This window comes from Ctenopharyngodon idella, chromosome 3, assembly GCF_019924925.1.
Source record: "Ctenopharyngodon idella isolate HZGC_01 chromosome 3, HZGC01, whole genome shotgun sequence".
NCBI lineage: Eukaryota > Metazoa > Chordata > Actinopteri > Cypriniformes > Xenocyprididae > Ctenopharyngodon > Ctenopharyngodon idella.
This window is the reverse complement of record NC_067222.1, coordinates 49,635,208-49,657,549: the sequence shown is the minus strand read 5'-3', so window position 1 is coordinate 49,657,549 and position 22,342 is coordinate 49,635,208. Positions and strand designations below refer to the sequence as shown.

General features: G+C 36.5%; 2 protein-coding genes across 6 annotated transcripts in view; both read right to left on the bottom strand.

Moving 5' to 3' along the window:
- Window positions 1–13,708, bottom strand: part of LOC127508717 (probable polyketide synthase 16) — a 248,369-nt gene extending 234,661 nt beyond the window's left edge. Inside the window, exons 1-3 of one of the 2 annotated variants that reach the window (XM_051886973.1) lie at window positions 13,505–13,708; window positions 13,013–13,080; window positions 12,766–12,919 (exon numbers count right to left, since the gene is read on the bottom strand). In XM_051886973.1, the coding sequence (XP_051742933.1) occupies window positions 12,766–12,919; window positions 13,013–13,070 (212 nt within the window). In that variant the 5' untranslated portion in view covers window positions 13,071–13,080; window positions 13,505–13,708. Of the gene's footprint in view, window positions 1–12,765; window positions 12,920–13,012; window positions 13,081–13,504 lie in introns of those variants that run through there. The other variant, XM_051886974.1, reaches the window with a different exon arrangement.
- The window catches only part of LOC127508760 (patched domain-containing protein 3-like), a 207,293-nt gene that overhangs the window by 176,121 nt on the left and 8,830 nt on the right, over window positions 1–22,342 (bottom strand). The gene's annotated exons all lie outside the window — the stretch shown is intronic.

Genomic DNA, 22,342 nt, shown 5'->3' with positions numbered 1-22,342 from the left:
CAACCTGAATTGTAACAAAGCACTGTTGGCCAGAGGAGAACTGGCACCCCGACTAAGCCTGGTTTCTCCCAAGGTTTTTTTCTCCATTTTAACACCAATTTGCCACTTGTCTGCCACCTGATGTCACCGGAGTTTGGGTTCCTTGCCGCTGTCGCCTCTGGCTTGCTTAGTTGGGGACACTTGACTTGACATTTGATATTCAACAGTGCTTTGATCTGCCGGCATTGACACTATTCTTTAAGAGCTGCTGTGCAGCCAAACAATGTACCAGTTATCAATGTAAAGCTGCTTTGACACAATCTACATTGTAAAAAGCGCTATATAAATAAAGGTGACTTGACTTGACTTGACTAGAAAAGCTAACATGAGTAACGGATTTGTCCGGGGGTGCACAAAAATGCAGAAATCGGCACTGAATGATCATAAAAATAGTCATAGCTACATTGAAGCTTCACGAGTGGTCAACCAGAGCATGGCAATTGTCAAGCATGTCGAAAAATCACAGGCTGCCTGTAACGAGGCATTAAAAACACAGCTTAAGGTTGTGTTGCATATGGAAAATACAAACACCCCAAGTCACCTGTCCAAACCTGAACAGTGCACACACGTTCACCCACCACGACAGTGTCAGTCAGATGGAGGAGGCTATAGCAATGACCATAAGTAGCGCTGTTGATGATCGCATTGCCAGAATGACTGTCCCTACCTCATAAGCATTCACTGTGGTGCACACAGAACGGCACTGGCTGCTCGTGATGCCTCCAATGCTGTGCGTGAAATAAGTGCATATGTCACCGCTGTTAATAACATATACACATACTACAAGTATTCCCCCATTCGAACAAACCGATTAAACAAACTCCAAAATGAAATGGAGGCACAAGACCTGTTGAGTCTAAAACAACCATCGGCTACATGCTGACTCTCATTGGAGAGGGCAGTTAAAGGCATACGTGCCAACTGGGTTTCTCTGGTATCGGAGCTGAAGGAGGAGTAAAACTCGAAAAACTGCCCGGTAGCTCAAAAGCACGTATTCGAAAGCGCATCCAAACACACACATTCCCTGCCCTAACTCACCTGTTGTCTGACGTCTTGGCCTTTGTGAACCGCATGAATCTCATGTTCCAAAAAGATGATGTTAACATCTCACACATCTAACCTGTTGTGAACATGACCCTTGCTAGCCTAGATGACTTGATGAATGGGCCAGGTAAAGCAGAGACAGAATTCAACAAGGACTTACAAGATGGCAAGTTCTGTGGCATTACTCTGACACAGGCAGATGCGCAGAGCTTTTCAGTTTTGCGCAAAGAGTACATAGCAGATCTCACCAGATCCATCAGAAAAAGATTCCCTTTGGAGCACGTGGGTCTCATCGCTGACCTCAACACTGTACTCAATGCATCTCGCTATCCGGGCACTAACAGTGCAGTGGAGAGCTATGGGCTGGATGCTTTGGAGCTCATTTGTGACCACTACAGAGCACAGAAGTGCGCATCTGCGCCCCTGGTGCAGAAGGAGCGCATGCTGCAGGATTTCCTCCCGACGAAACGAGTGGTTGCAGGATCGGGAAATCCCACATTCAGAGAGTCCTGCAAACTTCTGATCATTTCCCTGGGGGAAATGTTTCCTGACTACAAAACTCTGGCTGAAGTGGCGCTAGTAATTCCGGTCTCCAGTGTGGCAACAGAACGCGGTTTCAGCCTCCAGAACAAAATTAAAACTGTCACGAGAAGTCGTCTTTCTGAGGCAAAGATGCAGAATTTGATGACAATTGCCTCTACATCTGTCTCCCTTGATGCGTTTGATTATGCACAGGCGAGCACCCAATTCAAGTGAGATTGAGTTCAGGCAGATAGGCCTACAGAACATCGATTGAGATATTTTATTGCGTTATGTTAATTAAGTTATGTCTTCATGATTAAAATGTGAATGAAAATAAAAGCTAATAAAAAATATGAAAATTAAAATGACGGGTTATAACAGATTATGACAGAATTTTTACGACCCTGTCCGTCAAAATGACATACGATGAGAAAGTCTAACGCGACCTCTGGATGTATAATATGTTATACATGCATTTGCAATTTTCTGTCTTCAGAATTTGGGCTACCATTCACTACCATTATAAACCCTGGAGGACTAAGGATATGTTTAAATATATCCAGGGCTTGACATTAACTTTTTTGCTCAGCAGCCACTGTGGCTAGTGTTTTTTCCAAAGTTACTAGCCACTCAGCATTTTTACTGGCCACAATTCTGCTGTTGGGAAACTACATTTTATATGATGCTAAAATTACTTGATTTTGAGTCATTTTACTTGATTAGCTAGATTTAAAATCTTTCAAACTTTCAAATGCAGACTGACCACCCAAATCAAGACTAGGCCTACATGGTATATCAGCTGGTATATGGGTGGGTAATATGAACATAATATGATAAATTTATAATAATATTTTTATTAGGCTATATAAAAAGAACAAAGAAGCAAATTAGCAAATTACAAATACAATAGTAAATTAAATAGCCTAAACTCTTTTCAGATCAAGTAGGTTTATTTAACATTTAACATCTTTTGTTGTTTGATTAACATTAATGACAGACAGGTATGTAATTGGGCTGCTGAATGGATGGATGTAATTTACTGACACGTATCCAGTTTTTACCCACCTGTTTACATCCACTTATGCCATAACCGACTGTATTCATGCGAGATACTCCACACGATGGGAGGAGGGAAAATTAGGCTTATTCAACTTGATACAGTGCCGCACAGACCGATCGGCGGCTGACTTGAAGCAGTGCATGCCAGTAAGAAATTTTGTCCGACTTGAGACAGCGCCGAGTCTGTGACGTATGGCTTCAAAGTACCGCGAGAGCGATTCGAGATCAGCCGCCTGAGTCAGCCAGTGCAGGTTCTCAAGAGGAGCTGCACGAGCTCTGATGAGGACACAGCTGTTTCACGATTGGCCGGATTCACCGCATGACAATAATCACGTCCGTTTCGTGTTTATTGTCATGCCTTCAGTTCCACTAATGCTCACAAATCTGTATTTTTATAAGAGTCAAAGCTCTTTTCATGTAGTTGCGATGTTGTATTATGTCATGTTTATCAAAATAAAACTGGTAAAAAATGTAGACCCCACTACATTAGTATTTAAATAATATTTGCTTATGCTGAAATTTACTACTGTAAAAACAGAAGCTGTAAGCAGTACATAAAGTATTGAATGAAAATGTCTCTGAATATTAGTCAAATATTGCATTTATTTCAAGCTGTGATTAAGTATGCAAATGCAGCGCAAGCATCACTACGAGAAGCAGAAAGCGTCCGACTTAATGTCTCGGTTTTCAGCTCCTCCCCGCCTGCACGCAGCTACTCTCACCGATCGGTTGTATCCAGCCGCAGCCGATGTCGAACACACCTTTTGTGTTGGCTTTTAAGTTCCACAAAGGTCACACCTTTGTGTTTTGGCTTGACCAATGAGAAAAGTGCAATTCTCAAGCGGGAGAGTTCCTTTGTTTGAAAGTGAACTCATTAATTTGCATTGGGGAGTAAGCTAGCAGTTTGTGTCCATTTATACTATAAATCTGCAATGCATTGTATGAGATGGTGATGTCCACCAAAGTGTGAGTAAATAAATGAGTATTTTGATATGAGACACCACCTGGATGAGCTACATTATCTAGTATTTCTATCATCAGGCATGAATACAATATACAAAAGAATAATATACAAACAGTAATGATACACAAAATGTACTAGGGAAATGCATGATCATTCATTTAAGCAAATTTGTGACCCTGGACCGCAAAACTAGTCATAAGGGTAAATTTTTTGAAATTGAGATTTATACATCATCTGAAAGCTGAAGCTTTCTATTGATGTATGGTTTGTTAGAATAGGACATTTTGACATTTTTTGGTCGAGATACAACTATTTGAAAATCTGGAATCTGATGGTGCAAAAAATCATAATATTGAGAATATTGCCTTTAAAGACCTGAAGGCATTTTTAGAGTTGTTTTTTCTCAGTGACATACACAAAAGTAAAGACTGGTAACTCCAAAACTATAGTAAGGAGAGGGCTTCCGGTAATGGCGGCAGAGTGATCAGTTGTGTTCTTCGCCTCTCCCAGTCCACGTTCCTGTTTTCATTATTTTCCTTCACCCAACTTTCTCAAATTCACTATTTAGTCGCTTCATTGTTAGTTTATCATGCCCAAGCTGTCAAAATGGAACAAGCCGGACCATTCCCGATGCTCTACGAAAGATTTTACTGATTCTAGTGAGGCTACTGCTAGCAGCGAGCATGCGGTTAGCCATGAGAGCTCGTTACCTGATTTTTCACATGGAGCTTTGCTTAAACACATTGTCGAAGTCATTGCAGAAGAAGGTCGGTGCACGCAAAAGATGTTGAATGATTCTTTCGCTAAGCTGGACATGAAAGTTGATAGTATCATCAAATGCATCGATGAGGTCGATGGGGGTCGTTCCAGATGGGACAATATCAGAAGTCTAAACCTCAAGGAGTCCGTTGAGGGAAGTGATCCCATACATTTTTTTGAATCTTTTGTTCCGAAACTGCTTGAGTTGCCAGTCCTGTCTATCGCAATTGACCGCGCACACCGAGGGCTTGGTATGCCTACAGATGGCCGCCCTCGCCCTGTTATTATCAAGATTCATCGCTCTAGAGACGTTGCAGCTAGATGCAAAGGGCAGCTTTAATACGAGGATTAACTTCTCCATATCGCTCCTGACATTTCACCTACAGTTCGCGCCGCGAGGAGAGCCTTCAACCCGGTCTGCGCTGAACTTCCAAAGGCATCCACTTCCAAATGAACTTCCCAGCCATGTTTGGTCTTCAAGGCGAACGGCATACAGTCCCGAACGGAAAAAGTCCCGAAAGATGCCAAAGCTGGACGGTAATATGTGAACTCTTATCTTTAATTTTTCGATGAGCGTTTGCTGTCTTTACAAAAGACATCTCTCTTTTTTCTTATGATCCGTGTATGTTCAAACTAATGATGGATGGTCGGCAAAAAGATGTGGGAGTTTTCTTATGTATAAACCTTTATTTGCCATGAAGGTTTTGGTTTTTGATTTAAGCTAGGATATTGAGCAGGCGTGTATTTTTTCTCTGCGCTTTTGAATTAACAGATCCTAGTTTTTCATTTTTGTACCAAAGGAGTTATAGACATGGGTGCACCCAATCTTCTCCTTGTTCTGTTTTTGTATAGTTCTAATACTAGTTCATCCAAGCCTGGACCAGAGTTTAAATTTCCCCTCTCCTTCCTGTCTTTTTCTCAAATGTATAGTTTGCTTTTCCTGTTTACTACATTGTTTAACTTTTTATCACTTCATAAATGGCTGATGGTGTCAAGTTGAACTTTCTCAGCCTCAATGTAAGGGGCCTGAATAATCCAGTGAAATGAGTTGCTACTTTGGACTTTGTGCAGAAACAAAGAATAAATATAGCCTTCTTACAAGAGACTCATCTGGTCAAAAGTGATACAAATCACATGTCTAATTGTTTTTTCCATGTTCTTGCTTGCTCCTCAGCTTCAAATAAATCTAAAGGGGTGGCGATTATATGTCAGCGTAATCTGTGTTTTAAGGTGTTGGATACTTGGGCAGATAACAAAGGTAGAATAACAGTTGCGAAAGTTCATATAGAAAATAGAGATGTTGCCTTGGTTTCAATTTATGCTCCTAATACTTTTAAAAAAGAATTTTATGAACAGATCACTAAGGTACTTTTGGAGCTTTCTGGCTTCAAATTCATTATTGGCGCTGATTTTAATGCTGTTGTTGACTATTCAGTTGATAGGTTGGGAAACTCAGAAAATTTAAATCAAAAATATGCTTCTGAGGCTTTATGTTCCTGGATCAATGATACCGGGGTGGTGGATCTTTGGCATATATTAAATCTTGATGTTAAAGGCTTCACCCATTTATCATCTAGACACATCTTTCTCTCCTATTGACTTTATTTTTTCTTCTAGAGGCTTGTTTCATAACATTGTTAATGTTAGCTTATTGCCAGTAGCATTTTCTGACCATAAGGCAGTGATTGCTTCTGTTTTGTTTAGCTCTAATCCAGCTCGGGCCCCTAGATGGCGTTTCAACACCACGCTTTTCCGAGATGAAGCATTCAAAACCAAGTTCTCAAGTCAACTAACAGACTTTGTTGATATAAATAAAGGTTCAGCTGATGACCCAAGGATACTCTGGGATGCTGTCAAGGGGTTTATTAGGAATTTTACTTTATGTTATGCTTCCAGCATAAGGAAAGCTCGTTCATCTAGATTACGCGGTTTAGAGTCTAAACTCTCAGCTTTAGATGTCCTATTACAACAAAGTTATGATGAGGATGAAAGGCTTCAATTTGATCTTGTGAAAAAAGAGATAAATGCTATTATTATATAAATTTTTAATTCATAGGACACAGCAGTTGTGCTATTTTAATGAGCCTAGACCCAGCCGTTTACTCGCCCTTAGATTGCGATCCAATGAACGTTTTTCAGATATCAGCGCAATTAGGTCAAAAGTTGGTAACATTCTTAATGAACTCTCACAGGTTAATGATACTTTTCGCAGTTTTTACTCTGAATTATATAGCTCGGAGTTATCACGTAACCAGGATGCTTGTGACAATTTTCTAAACAAAATACTGCTTCCTAAGCTGTCTGAGGAAGACTCTCTAAAATTAGATACCCCCATTACCTTAGATGAGCTTAAGAAGGCTGCTTCCAATATGTGTAGCGGTAAATCCCCTGGGTTGGATGGAATTCCCCCAGAATTTTACACCGCCCTCTGGGACAGACTGGGCCCTCTACTTTTTGATATGATTCAAGCCGTGGTTGAAAGATTGTCTTTTTCTTATATGTGAATATTGCTGTTATTTTGCTCTTGCTCAAAAAGGACAAGGATCCTAATGATTGCTCAAGTTATAGACCTTTGTCCCTCCTAAATGCTGATCTGAAAATTTACGCTAAATTGCTTGCGCGAAGGCTTCAGCCGGTCATGACTAAGGTTGTCAACTGTGACCAGACAGGTTTCATTAGAACTAGGTTAGCATCTGATAATTTTAGAAGATTACTCCATATAATACATGGCACTTCTTTATTGTCTCTTCCTGCTGCTGTCCTTTCCCTAGATGCTATGAAAGCCTTTGATCATCTGGAATGGCCATATTTGTGGGCTGTGTTGAAGGTCATGGCTTTGGGGTCCTCTAACAGTCGTATGATCAAGGTGTTGTATGCAAATCCCACAGCCATGGTGCTGACAGGTAGAACTTGTTCTTCATCGTTTGACATAGACAGAGGCTCTCGACAGGGATGCCCTCTAAGTGCGTTTCTTTTTGCACTTTCGCTTGAGCCACTGGCACAGACAATCCGCATAGATAAAGGTATCACCCCAATCACAATATGTGGAACCAATCATCATACAGTTGTAAGAAAAAGTATGTGAACCACTTGCAGAATCTGTAAAAAAAATGTGAAAAATTTTAACAAAATAAGAGATCATACAAAATGCATGTTATTTTTTGTTTAGTACTGTCCTGAGTAAGATATTTTACGTAAAAGATGTTTACATATAGTCCACAAGAAAAAAAAAAAAAAGCTGAATTTATTCAAATGGCCCCATTCAAAAGTTTGTGAACCACTGATTCTTAATACTGTGTGTGGTTACCTGGATGATCTATGACTGTTTTTTTGTTTTGTGATGGTTGTTCATGAGTTTCTTGTTCTGAGCAGTTAAACTGAGCTCTGTTCTTCAGAAAAATCCTCCAGGTCCTGCAGATTCTTCAGTTTTTAAGCATTTTTTTGCATATTTGAACCCTTTCCAGCAGTGACTGTATGATTTTCAGATCCATTTTATCACACTGAGGACAACTGAGGGACTCAAACACAACTATTAAAAAAGGTTCAAACATTCACTGAAGCTCCAGAAGGAAACACAATGCATTAAGAGTTGGGGGGGTGAAAACTTTTGAACAGGATGAAGAGGTCCAAATTTTTTATTTTATTGAAATATCATTGCTTTTCTTTTAGTACTGCCCTCCGGAAGCAACAGAAGATACTTGCATGTTTCCCGGAAGAAAAAATAAGTACAATTTACCTTAATATTCAAATTCAAAAGTTTTCACCCCCCAACCCCCAATATGCAAAAAATGCTTAAAAACTGAACAATCTGCAGGACCTGGAGATTTTTTCTGAAGAACAGAGCTCAGTTTAACTGCTCGGAACAAACAAGAGACTCATGAACAACCATCACAAAACAAAAAAACAGTCGTAGATCATCCAGGTAACCACACACAGTATTAAGAACCAATGGTTCACATACTTTTGAACTGGGTCATTTTAATAAATTCAGCTATTTTTTTGTCTTGCGAATTATATGTAAACATCTTTTATGTAAAATATCTTACTCAGGACAGTACTAAATAAAAAATAACATGCATTTTGTATGATCTCTCTTATTTTGTTAAAATTATTCACATTTTCACAGATTCTGCAAGTGGTTCACATACTTTTTCTTACAACTGTATTTCGTTGTATGTAGACGATGTCCTCCTTTATTTAGGTAATCCATTGCAGTCCATACCTAACATCTTAACTATCTTTGGCTGCTTTGGCGAGATTTCCGGATATAAAATAAACTGGACAAAGTCGGCACTTCTTCCACTGAATGACGCAACACAGCACTGCCCTCGGGTATACCAGTGGTTCAACAATTTAAGTATTTGGGTATTATGATTTGTGCTTCATTGCAGTATATAATTAAGACCAACTATGAGGGTATCCTGTCTAAAATTTCATGTAACCTGGATAATTGGTCATCACTCCCAAATTCTCTTAGATCACGTGTCTCGATTATCAAAACGAATGTACTACCTCAAATTAATTTTGAGAGTTCTATGCTGCCCTTGCCTCCCCCGTCCCTTTTTTGGGACAGGTTACAGACCATAATCACCAAATTTGTCTGGAATGGCAAACAGCCACATCCGCTCTAATTGGAATCCCTACTCTCCTATCTTAATAATTATGGTTCGCTCATTGGTAAGCACCCTATTAAGTTTGGCCAGTGTCGACAGTGGTACGACAAAGGGATTCACTCCTTGGGTGATATAATGGGTGACAAAGGCCTTTACACCTTTGAAGAACTTATCCCTTGGATGGCTCCTCTTAAAGTCCACCCTTTACTGAAAATATTATGTGAGACCCAGGATTGGTTTCTAAATTATATGTTTGTTTTTTTTTCTGGGAAAAATGTATCCTCCTCTGACAATAGACTATAGACAATAGACAATAGGTGGATAGATATTCCAGACATTTCCCACAGTTTTGATTGGGACTGTGTCTGGGTTATGGTAATGCATGCTTCTAGGAATCTGGATCATCAACAAATCCATCAACAAATCCATTTTAATTTTATTCATAGAACTTACATGACTCCACGTAAACTGTATAGTATGAAGCTTAAACCTGATCCTAATTGTACACTCTGCCATAGAGGGAAAATTGGTCCTTTTTAAATCACATGATTTGGGAATGCCCTGGGGTTTCTTTAACCATTGGAATATGGTTAAAGAAAATTTGTCCATTATATTAAATGTTTGTGACATTTATAGATGTGGTATATCTCGAACTGTCCACTGCATGCATTCACGGTGCAAGAGAGGACACCATCAGACTCTGGGCTCAAACTTTGGAGAAGCTCAAAGGTCTACTGATTTGAATTAAGGAGATTCTATCCCCCTTTATTTTTTTATTATAATTTTTTTTTATATATATAATTTAAATTATTATATCTATATTTTTATTCTTTGTATTTTAGTTTATATTTTGTCAATGTTATTTTGATTTTTACTTACTGTTGTATTGGCTGAATGTTTGTCTTCGTCAATTTGTGTGTTAAAAAATATCAAAACAAAAAATTGATTAAAAAAAACTATAGTAAGGAGAGTCAATAGGTAGGTAACATTTGATAGAACACTTTAAATTTTTAGAAAATATAAATTACAATTGAACATTCTCATGCTGAGAAACTGCTGATAAAAACAAACAAATATATATAATTTTTATTATAATTTTACATATCTTTCTTATTTGACATGCAATAATTCAAGGTAATAAGGAAAATAATTTTTTTGATGAAGTTCCCCTACATGTGAGCTGCATCTGGATCAAATTGTGGAGATAGCATAAAGTAATCAAAAGTTACAGCATTTGGAACCAAGGTAGCTTTTTTGTTTAGCCCTTGACACCCTGTAATGGGCATTTTTAAAATCGTTCTTCCATGAAGAATCTCTCGTGATTGACGCAAAGGATTATGTTGATTTTGGATTCACTTTAATCGTGAGAATCTGCTTTAAATAATGCTTTGCATTTTCTACAATCTGTGCATGTTTCATGAAGTTATGAGTAAAAATGCCACTTGAAATCTACATATTTCTTTGTAATTAAAAAAAAATTATGAAACAATTTTTTCTATTTATCAGCAAATAACTCAGCACTACTTATGATTTAATCGAATTGGCTACATGCATTGTAAAGTTCAGACTCTAAGCTTTCAAATGACACCTATTTTGACACCGATTCAAGTCAGTAGTTTTGAAAAATATGATCATTAATTTTTTCATTGCTAGGTGGCGCCGGCGGGCGGTACACTCCGGTTTATAGGGACTACTCAGCACTCATTAAGAGTTTATCAAAATGGTTAGATGCATTAAAGGGTTAATTCACCCAAAAATGAAAATAATGTCATTTATTACTCACCCTCATGTCGTTCCACACCCGTAAGACCTTTGTTAATCTTCGGAACACAAATTAAGATATTTTTGTTTAAATCCGATGGCTCAGTGAGGCCTGCATAACCAGCAATGACATTTCCTCTCTCAAGATCCATTAATGTACTAAAAACATATTTAAATCAGTTCATGTGAGTACAGTGGTTCAATATTAATATTATAAAGCGACGAGAATATTTATGGTGTGCCAAAAAAACAAAATAATGACTTATTTAGTGATGGCCGATTTCAAAACACTGCTTCCTGAAGCTTCGGAGCGTTATGAATCAGCGTGTCGAATCAGCGGTTCGGAGCGCCAAAGTCACGTGATTTCAGCAGTTTGGCGGTTTGACACGAGATCCGAATCATGATTCGACATGCTGATTTATAATGCCCTGAAGCTTCATGAAGCAGTGTTTTGAAATCAGCCATCACTGTATAAGTCGTTATTCTCGTCACTTTTAAATATGTTTTTAGTACATTGATGGATCTTGAGAGAGGAAATGTCATTGCTGGCTATGCAGGCCTCACTGAGCCATCGGATTTCAACAAAAATATCTCAATTTGTGTTCCGAAGATGAATGAAGGTCTTACGGGTGTGGAACGGCATGAGGGTGAGTAATAAATGACATTTTCATTTTTGGGTGAACTAACCCTTTAAAAAAAGCAGAGTTTCTAAGCTTTAAAATGTACCTATTTTGTGTTATTCCACATACAATAAGCATGGACGGTTACGGGAACATTGGATAACACATTGCATACTGGAAAGACGAGAGACATATTTTTAGCCAAATATGTTACATCATTCCATGAGTAATATCTTGTGATTGACAAAATGGATTATGTTGTTTTTTGGGCTCATTTTATTCGTAAGAATCTGCTATAAATGGTGAATATACAATTTTCATTAAGTTATGAGCAAAAACGCCACATATTTGTTTTCAGTTAGGGCCTGTGTCTGTTTTTGTTGTAAACTCAATTTGTGCAGACTCAGAGGGTGAAAACAACGCCACAGGAGCATGTTGGAGGCATGATTTGAACTTGTAAAGTCTCTGATGTTACTATTGGCTCTTAAAGTGAGACACACAAACGGGAGTCCCTAGCAATGCATGTTACTTACAAAAATACATTTTTGATATATTTACAGTAGAAAATTCACAAAATATCTTCATGGAACATGATCTTTACTTAATACCCTAATGATTTTTGGCATAAAAGAAAAATCGATAATTTTTACCCATACAATTTATTGTTGGCTATTGCTACAAATATACCCTGCGACTTACGACTGGTTTTGTGGTCCAGGGTCACATTTGTCAATGAAATAGTGGAAAGGATTTCATTTCTGTGGGCTTCATGTCTGATTCTCGTGGCCTGTACTTTTCCGACAGGCACTCTTTGAAATGTATGAGTGGAGTAAATGGTGATAGTTCTCATTGGGGAACTCAGACATCACGGAGTCTACATGGGTCAGGGGTTGTGAAGATTAACTTTTACAATTGTGTGTTTGATCAATCCAGTTGTTACACTTCTTACTTTTCTTCACTCAGTCCCCATGTATGCAGATGAATGTGATGGAGCTTAGGTCATTTTATTATACCCGGGGAAAACACGCCAGCTCCCATCTCTCGTGCATCTTTTCCTTAAGTACCACACATTGTTTTTCTCTCTTTGAACATTTTAACTTTGCGTTACAAGGGGCTGGTCTTTTATTACATTACAGGTAGGTGAGTTTGATCAGAGTTTGAGCTTAAGGTGCGGATTTAACAAACCCTGCTGGTGTCGCTGTTGGACAGTGTCACTTTAGAAAAACAAGTAATTTATACATTTTTTAAATGTCACTTTTTAGGGTCCGAGACAGATTGATAAACGCTCAGGCATTATTAAATTATGACTGTTTTTGAAATTGACAAAAATAAGTGAACATCATTGAACATCAGTTTAATGAGGACAAATGAATTGAAGACTTACCCATCAATAAGTGCTGCCTTTGCTGTGTACGTCTTTCCTGCCTTACTCTCATCTGGATCGTACCACTGAGAGAGATTAAACCTGTCATTTGGTATCTGAACTGCACAGTTCTCTCCATGAAGGAGGACTCGCCAGAAGTTTTCAAGTCCCTCACCTAAAATAGATGAGAACATACAATCTAAATACAATTTAGGTCAAAATCATAACATGAACAAATAATGAAACACTGTAAATTATTAACAATTACCTCCAGGAAAATGGCATCCAATGCCAACAACAGCGATTTCTACATCATCATCCATCATGTTTCATAGGCTGTGTGTGCAAATACATTTGATTTTACAATCTATAGACAGCAAAAATAAACATTTAGGCAGTTAACAATTTATTTATCCACATTTAATATTTTGGCTTTCTTCTTCATTTTTGCATTTCTCTCCACAGAAATAAATAAATGGGGAAAAATAACCATTTTTAGCCAGGGACCTCTGGTTGAGTTTATACAGAATGGACAATTATTACTAGTCAACCAGAAAAAGAAAAAAAAAAGTCCTGTATAATGTAGAGACAACCTGAAATTCTGATGAAATATGGAATGTAATTTGAAATATAGCTAAGATAAATAAGCTTTTTAAAAGTAGATATATATATTATAATTATTTCATATACAGTGAAATCTATATTAATAACCTGAAGCTGTCCATAATTTTCTTTGATGAAATGAAAAATATGGACTTACCTGGAAACACATGTTGAATCTTGTCTTGTTGAAAATGCTCACACGAGGCTGAGTTTACCCAATATTTATTAAGTAAAAGGTAATGACTGACTAGTATTGACAAGTACAACATTTAATTTAGCTGGAAATCATTATCTGTTGTTCAAGCTTTTTGAAGAAGACTTCCTGTTAGCTCATGAAATAGTTTCTTAAGAAAATCCCTCCTCTGACTGTAATAAGCCTCTTATGTAAGATGCTGTCATTTACACTGAAATAGATAAAGTTGACTCGACTCTTTATCGCATGTTTGATATTTAGATATAACCTAACCCATTTCAGCTTTATATTAACCCCCAGATGTGACAAAACCTCTCAATTTGCCAAGTTAGCAGAATGTATTAGTGATATCAAAGACTGAATGGTTAGTATTTTCCTTCTCAATTTGGACAAAACAGAGGTAATAGTTATTGCAACAAAAAACTCAGAACATTAGACAAGTGAATATAAATTTGTTTTGATGGATTTACTGTTACGCCATCTTCTAGGGTTAAGAACCTGAGTGATGCGTTTGATAGCAATCTGTACTTTGACAATCATATTTCCAATGTTTGCAGAACAGCCTTTTTCCACCTTAGAAATGTTGACATGAAACTATTGTCTGTATTGTACTGAATACTATTGTACTGAATTTGAATTAACTGTTTTCCTGTTTGTGCTGTATAAAGTGTTATAGAAATAAAGGTGACTTGACATATGCTGTCTGTCTCAGATACTGAAAAATGTATTCATGACATTAGATTGCTGTGATGTGTTATTAGATGGATGTCCTGCAGACTCAATAAGCTTCAAAATTCAGCAGCTAGAGTGCTTACTAAAACTAAGAGAGGATATATGATATGATCAGATCATATCAGCCAAATACTACTGTCTCTACATTGGCAACCTGTCAAGTTTTGTATTAAAATTCTGATAATTATCAAAGCTTTGAATGGTCTAGCCCCTAATTACTTCTGTTAACTATTATTGTGCTATAATCCTTCATGTTTACTTTAGTTCACATCACAAAATAGTAATTGTGTCTGAAATTTGTTTTGCCTCTGTATCAATGTTACTAAAAACGAAAGCCATATTCTATATTACTCAAAATCGTTGCATAAATTACTAAATTTGTTCATTTTTAAAGTGCCCCTCTTATGCTTTTCCTTAATGTAGCTGTCTGTGAACGTAAAAGGTCGTCAAAGTTTTAACATCAAAGTGCACGGTTAAGTTATTTTCTCCCAAAAGAATGAATAGATTCTGAACTGCTAAAACAAGTCGTCAGTAATTCCAGTCTTACTTCCGCATTCATACGTAACACATTTGCATAATACCCACATATGGTCTTCATTGGCTGCCCGCAAACATCTACTTTGACCCTCAAACACTGTAGCTGGTTCATGTTATGTACATGTCCAGAAGATGCTGTTTTCTGCTATGTAAGCACTTCCAAAGGATGAGGATGTGAAGAGTCAGTAGTTAAATTTACCACAGCGATACAACAGCATTATAACCTTTTTTGATGATTGCTTCTCAATGGTCTAAATGGGATTTACAAAACACTTATCCATTAAAGATGGGACAGTACACACTTTATTTGGACCAAGTTGCTCCTCAAAATCACAACCTGTAAATATGATTAATTACTGATGTAAATATTTTCTACCAAGTGTTCAAAATATGTAGTTTTGTGTTTTATATTGTGTATGTCTCCAGCTAACACACATTATTGCCGTCTTGCTGAAATACTTCTGCTAATCAGCTGTGGCCCACAATTACCTAAAATTGTGTCCGTTAATGCAGATTTTATGTCATTCTTACTACTCTGAGTAATGATAAAGGATGGAGCAAAATTTGTTTTACAAACTTTAATGTTACATCAGTCATTCACGTTAGTGCTCAGCTAACGTATGCACTGTTACTGATAAATTAGAAATATATGTAGCACACGTGACCTACAATATGCATAAACCACTTTCTAATACCTTGGACCAGATCAGAAGTCTACGTTCACTCTTGAGCCAGCGTTGCAGCAAGACAAGGGAAATAATGACAGGAGACAGAATTATAATTGAAAAGGTAAGTATTTTTCTTTTGTATTATTCACAAAAGAACGCTTTTTTGATTAACTCTTGAAAGTAAAGCTGTTTTAACTCATAATGACTCTTTGTGTGTTACTTAATTCTGTAGTTATTTATATAATATTTATATATATTATATTATTTTATATCATAATAGTTATTTAATTTGTCTGTTATTCTTTAATTAGCTTCAGTACTCCTAATTTACTTTAATTTCGAGCTTGGTTTGGTTAGCTATATACCTTTAAACAACCTTTTATTTTTTCCCCCCCAAATAAATGGTATAACCAGTTCACACTCAACCCAAATTACAATTATGTAACTCAACCTTTGTGTTTTCTTTTTTCATAACAATTTCAATAAAAAGTGGAAAAAACAAAAATAACAGCAATAGGGAAAATCGTCTGATGTAAAATATCTGATGACACACCAAATCAGAGTTCCTTTCAATTGTCTTTGATGGAAATGACTCAAGCAAATTAAACAGGAGTTTAGCTCAGTTCAGTGTCCTGTTTCAGCGTTCAGTTAAAGAACGCAGATACTCAACTCCAAGATGAAAAAAAATTAAAAAGGGGAAAAAAAGGAAAATAGTTCACAGAATACGTGTGATCCTACCACTTCGAAGAAACATGAAATGTTGTCCAAGCTCAGGAAAAACCAGGTTGGCCCGCCAGTTTCCACCAATGTTGAGCGCTCCTCGTTGATGGCAGAAACGGTTCTAACTCAGAACCAAGAAACTCCTTGTTCAATTTCAAAGAGAGATGTAGAAGGACCGGAAACAACAAAACAGAGAAAAAGGGAGAAGAAAGGAAAGAGAGAGAAAAAAAAAAAAACCCAACCTTGCAAAGACAAGGCAGAAAAATCACAATTAATTCCCATTTAACAGCATTAACATTTCAAATGATCATTTTCAGCCCATAAATGCTTTAACTGCATCAATATACATTTCAACACTTATTTCTTTCTTTTATCACATGTCTTAACAGAAATATAACTATATTAATGAAGAATAACGTCTTAAGAATGATGTATGTGCACTCAATTAGCTGGTAGCTCATGGGCCCATGGTTAGCAAAAACTCCACGTGAGCTACATTACACTCATCACGCTCATAAAGTTAGAAAACGGACATAAACACTTTTAAACCGCAAATCAACAGCAAATTTAGGTGATAAATTCACATATGAACTAATTTCTCAACATATTTTACAAAAAACATAGATCACAGTATCATTTAAGAACACTTGACTCCACAAAAGACTGAAAAATGCACAAATCATAACCCAATACGGTGATTTTATGAGCTCACTTATCAAGAATTAATCGACAAAGATCAGAAATTATCTCGATGTATGAAGGAAATCTGCTCTATGCAGTTTTCGTCAGACAAATCAGCTCAACTTCTCATTTAATCCTTGGAGTCAATACAAACGCAATTAGAACTATTTAAATAACATTTTCCTGTTAACGATGTTTCAAACTATGCATTTCAATAATTAATCTAGCATTTCTCATTTACTTTCTTGACTTCAGAACTGCGATTAACATGCATCACTGCTCAAGCGGCCATTTCACTTCACTCCGTGAAGAGAGGCTGTTCACCTCTACTCAGCGCTCGGGATGACGGAACACACTAAGGGCGGAGCTATTCTTAATTGTTTAATTTAATTAATTTTTCAATTTGTAACATTTTCTACATTTCTTCAACAATATTTAATTTTTTAAACAATAAAATAAATCAATAAAATTGTTTGTGCATTTTAAATTTCTTTCTCTTTTTTTTTTGTATAGGTTTGACATGGGCTATAGTAACCTAGGTTACATATACACGGTTTGTTGATGGACATACACTTGTTAATGCTGATGTAGAGGAATTACAGTTGCAACATCTCATGATGAACGTCAAACTGAGTAGCGTATCACTGAGAAACGTCCTGCTCAAGTCGTCCGTGCAATGGAGGTTGAATAAAAGTTCTTCCACTGTTTTATCATCAGTAGGTTGACCAGATATCCCATTTTTCCCAGGACAGTCCCGTATTTCAGCTCTATTTTTGGTGTCCTGACTTATGAAAAACATCATGTTTTGTCCTGTATTTCATCTTTCATAAAATATATTCATTGCTGAGCGACAGAGTGAATCTTGTGTCTAAAAAATTATAATGAAATAATGTGAATTTAAGTGATCAAACAACTTTAACTTTGATCATATAGATCCTCACCTCAAGTACACTCCTTTGTCCCCAGCAAAATGATACAAGATCTTACTGACAGACGCTTAAGGCCTGAGTATGCGCATTATTTTATGTACAACTTTGTGAATGGTTTGCACAGTTTTAGCGGTTTGGCTATTGTCCTGTGATCATATTACAGACAACCTAAGTGCATTATGTCCTTATTATCTGTTCAGTGTTTCAGTTAGGATCTATTTGCTAATGTTTAATTGAACTTAAGACACAGGATAGATAGATTACTGTTTAACTTACTGTTTTCAAACTAATGATTTTTACATTGGTGCTGATTTACATACCACCAGTTATCAGGAACAAGGGAATTTTGACCAGGAAATATTGCCTCTGTTCACGTCTATCATGGCATCCAGGAGAGAACATAAGCAGCAGAGGTCTTTATGCATTCATGCAAATACTGTCATAAATTACTCATTCACTTCAGTGACAATTAATTCTTAAAACAAACAAGGCTTCGTTTGATGATTCGTACTTCGTAGATTAAAAGAAATGCCAAGCCCGGTTCCGGAATCCAGAATTTTTCCCGAATTTAGTTAGGGTCTAATGCAGATACTATTGAGCAAGCAACAGCTTCTGAAACTAATATTCTATTATCCTATTAGTCCGAGTAACATTAATGCCATTGTCACCATTGTTGAGGTTCATATGTTGATTATTGATGTCTCACAAAAAAAAAAAAAAAAAAAAAAAACTGAAAACATTTTCTGCATAATGACTTAAAAATCAGAATACCAGGTTATCATAATATGATTCCACAATATCACAAAAAAACATATGAAATTAACAGCTAATATACTCAGAAATTTGATACTAAATGCTATCAGCAAATCAGGCCACTTCATGATAACTATATCATCAATAATCAACCAAAATCATCTGATCAGAGTTTCTCTTCTGCACTTTTTGCTATAACAACCACACATTGGAAACACACCGTTAAAGCAGTCAGAGAAAAACTAAAATGGAAAAAGTCAAGGGTCAAGAGCTCAACTAAAGCAAATGCTCACCTCCATAATGGTGACATCAAACTTTTTTTTTTTTTCAATAAGACATCAACATCTAAATCTTTGTTAATTCCCAATAAGATCCTTTGAATAAAAGAAGTAAAGTCTGGACTGTAATAAGTGAAGATGCTGAGATCTTGAGAGATCTGTTAGTGTTTAATGTTCTGTTGCTGTCAGTCATTTGAATCAAATCAGGAAACATCTGTAAAATAAAAGTATTTTTTAACATTAAAAGAAAAAGAGAAAAAAAGAGAAAAAATTATAAATGTACATTTTTAAATATATTTTCATAATTTTTTCAGGATTAACCTATAAAAAAATTTTGGGGAAAAAATAATAAAATTTTATGCTAGTAAAAATTAATAACTACCAGAATAAAGATATTTTAAAATGTCTTTGACGTAATGGTAATAAAACTATATATATATATATATATATATATAAAGACCATGTTATATTTACAAATAAATATTTTGAGTATAACAAACGAGTAGCCCTTGAGATTATATCCTTGAGGCAGCCTTCAATCACAAAAAGAGACCCCTGCACTAAGCAATACATTAAAATGTAGCACAGTTAATAAATGCTCTAATCATGAGCACATTGGGTTCCCAGCATCTAGCTCAGAAAAAAAAAATTAGCTTAAAAAAAAAAAATAATAAAATAAACAGAATGAATGAATGTCATGTGACCGTATATATATCCGATGACCGTTATAAATTGTATCAGATGACCGTTGTGATTTCCTCAGCCTACTGTACCCTCAACATTTTTGATCAATTTTCCCACATTAATAACTTGTAAATAGCACCAACTGTTTATATTACGTTCCTGTTCAGTCGTTACACGTTTTTTACTACTATTGTTTTACTAGTTCATTATTAGTCGGCTTTAATTAAAGTTTGTTTGTAGTTTGTCTTCAGTTCGGCAAGCTGTTGGTAAGTATATGTAACGTTATACAGTATTACAGGGGGGGTATAATGCTATTTCATGTATTCTGACTTATTTACACTGTTAAAGAGTTAGATTCTCATGCTAAACATGGCCAAAGTTTCAAAACACGAGTTGGACGAATGACGGAGTATTTCTGTGCCAAAAATTCTCTTCCAAATCCTTACAGGATTTGTGTTTTTTTTTTCCGAGTATGGGCCTGAGTGACGTAAACGGGGGTGTCCTTGTACGGGCACTTCTCCCAGAAAGGCGCGCGCGCGCGCACACACACCACACACACACACACATACATGTCGACCAGAGCAAGAGAGCAAAAGCACGCCCATCAACGAGCGTTCGGGTTTACAGAAGTCGTCGGCAGCGCTGCACAGGTCACAGGACTTCACAAAATCAACAATGTCACCAAAGAAGTGTGTTTTTGGTTGTGAGGGAAAGATAACCTTGCTTCCCAAAGAACCCAGTGTTAAACGGTTAGTTCACCCAAAAATGAAAATAATCATGATTCGATACGCTGATTCATAACGCTCTGAATCTTCATGAAGCAGTGTTTTGAAATCGGCCATCACTATATAAGTCATTATTTTGTTTTTTTTGGCGCACTAAAAATATTCTCGTCGCTTTATAATATTAATATTGAACCACTGTACTCACATGAACTGATTTAAATATGTTTTTAGTACATTAATGGATCTTGAGAGAGGAAATGTCATTGCTGGCTATGCAGGCCTCACTGAGCCATCGGATTTAAACAAAAATATTGTTGAAATCCGAAGATTAACGAAGATCTTACGGGTGTGGAACGGCATGAGGGTGAGTAATAAATGACATTATTTTCATTTTTGGGTGAACTAACCCTTTAAGTAGAGCTGAGATTTTTGTGCTCACGCTATACATTGATGTGCTCTCAACATTTGTTATTAAAATAACAATAGAAGCTGACAATCACTTTTTTATTGGTTAAAATGAATGGCGAATATCTTGTGTTTTTCCGTGGCTGCTCAAGCCCTCAGGATCGGCGCTTATGGTTTCATAAACAAGGCCCAGTTCGACGCTGGATTTACAGATCGTTTGAAACTGAAAGATGGAGCGGTCACAGAGATAGTGATCCCGGTCATGAGTCTGAACCGCATGAGGTGAGTAAAACTGCTTCAAATGTCTGTTTTGTTGGCAATAGGCGCCTAAGTGCATATAATGTAAACAGCATGAATGTAGTGAATTCATAAATTTGTTATTCATCATTCACTATACGCTATATTCATTATAGTGATTCAAAAGTTATCTAGAGATAATGTGATGGTGTATTGTGTGTGTTTAAATATATTTGTTTAGCTGACCATTGATAGCTTGCAGACGATCTCTACAGAAAAGCTGCACATGCTCATGACAGCTGGTCACTCTATTTCCGCTCACACGTCACACCTCCAGGCGCTCGACTGTTTTCGGAAATACTCGGTACAGCGTATGTATCTTTTATAAATATGATAAAACTAAAGACTTTTTGGAGATATGAAGCATGCACTACTACTCTATAGGTACTCAAGATTAACATAAGATTGGCAGAAACTGTGTGTGATACCCTCCCTTTAAGCAGCCTTTTGATATCTTTAAGTTTAATTATATTTGAAATAAGTACTATTATACATGTTATGTATACACAGACACTAAATAACAAAATCACAAACACAAATGTTGTCATTAAAACAAAATGCCGAAAAGTTCTTAAAGGCACGTTTTTTCCTTTCCTCACAAAAAAGCTGACTGACAACATCCGCGGGGGGCGGGGTGGGAAAATCTAAAGCGTTGCTTTTCTCAATACTGATTGGTTTAGACCATGCGTGTCCAAACTTGGTCCTGGAAGGCTGCTGTCCTGTAAAGTTTAGAATTGGTTAGGTAACATTACCCACAGTCTACTTTAAGTACTTTTGTTAATATTTATACCTCTGTGATTTATATGGTATCTTTCCTTAATAGTCTGAAAAATGTGAAATGTATGCTAGCAAAATGTTACGCTAGCATAGCATATGTTTTTAATGATACTGAGTGCAAAACATGTTGAATGCTTTTGTGTTATGTTTCGCTGTAGGCTATATCCTATGTTTTTATTTTAAGTTTGGTGTATTTTATTTTTTTATTTGGATTTTTGTTCATGTTTTGTGTGTTTTTCAAAATAAATGAATTAAATTCATTTTGAGTCTGCATTCATCATTCACAGCTGTTGAAATAGCCTTTAAATTAGCTTGGGCAAATGAGGACATAAATTAGATTAAACTACTGCATGTCCGCCCATAGAAAAATAAATAAATAAATATAAAAATTACCAACACACAACTATTGATACACAACGTTGCCACGACGTCGCAGTTACTAATTGGCGATGTCACAAAGTTATGTTGTGGCAATGTATCCGAGAATTTTACTTTTCCGGTTGCCACAATGTAACTAGTTTGGTCACCAAATTATGTTGCAGTTTCGTAACAATCACTTATTTTGGTTAGCTGGGTGGAGGCGTGCCTGCCATGGGCAGAGCTAAAGAGTCACGAG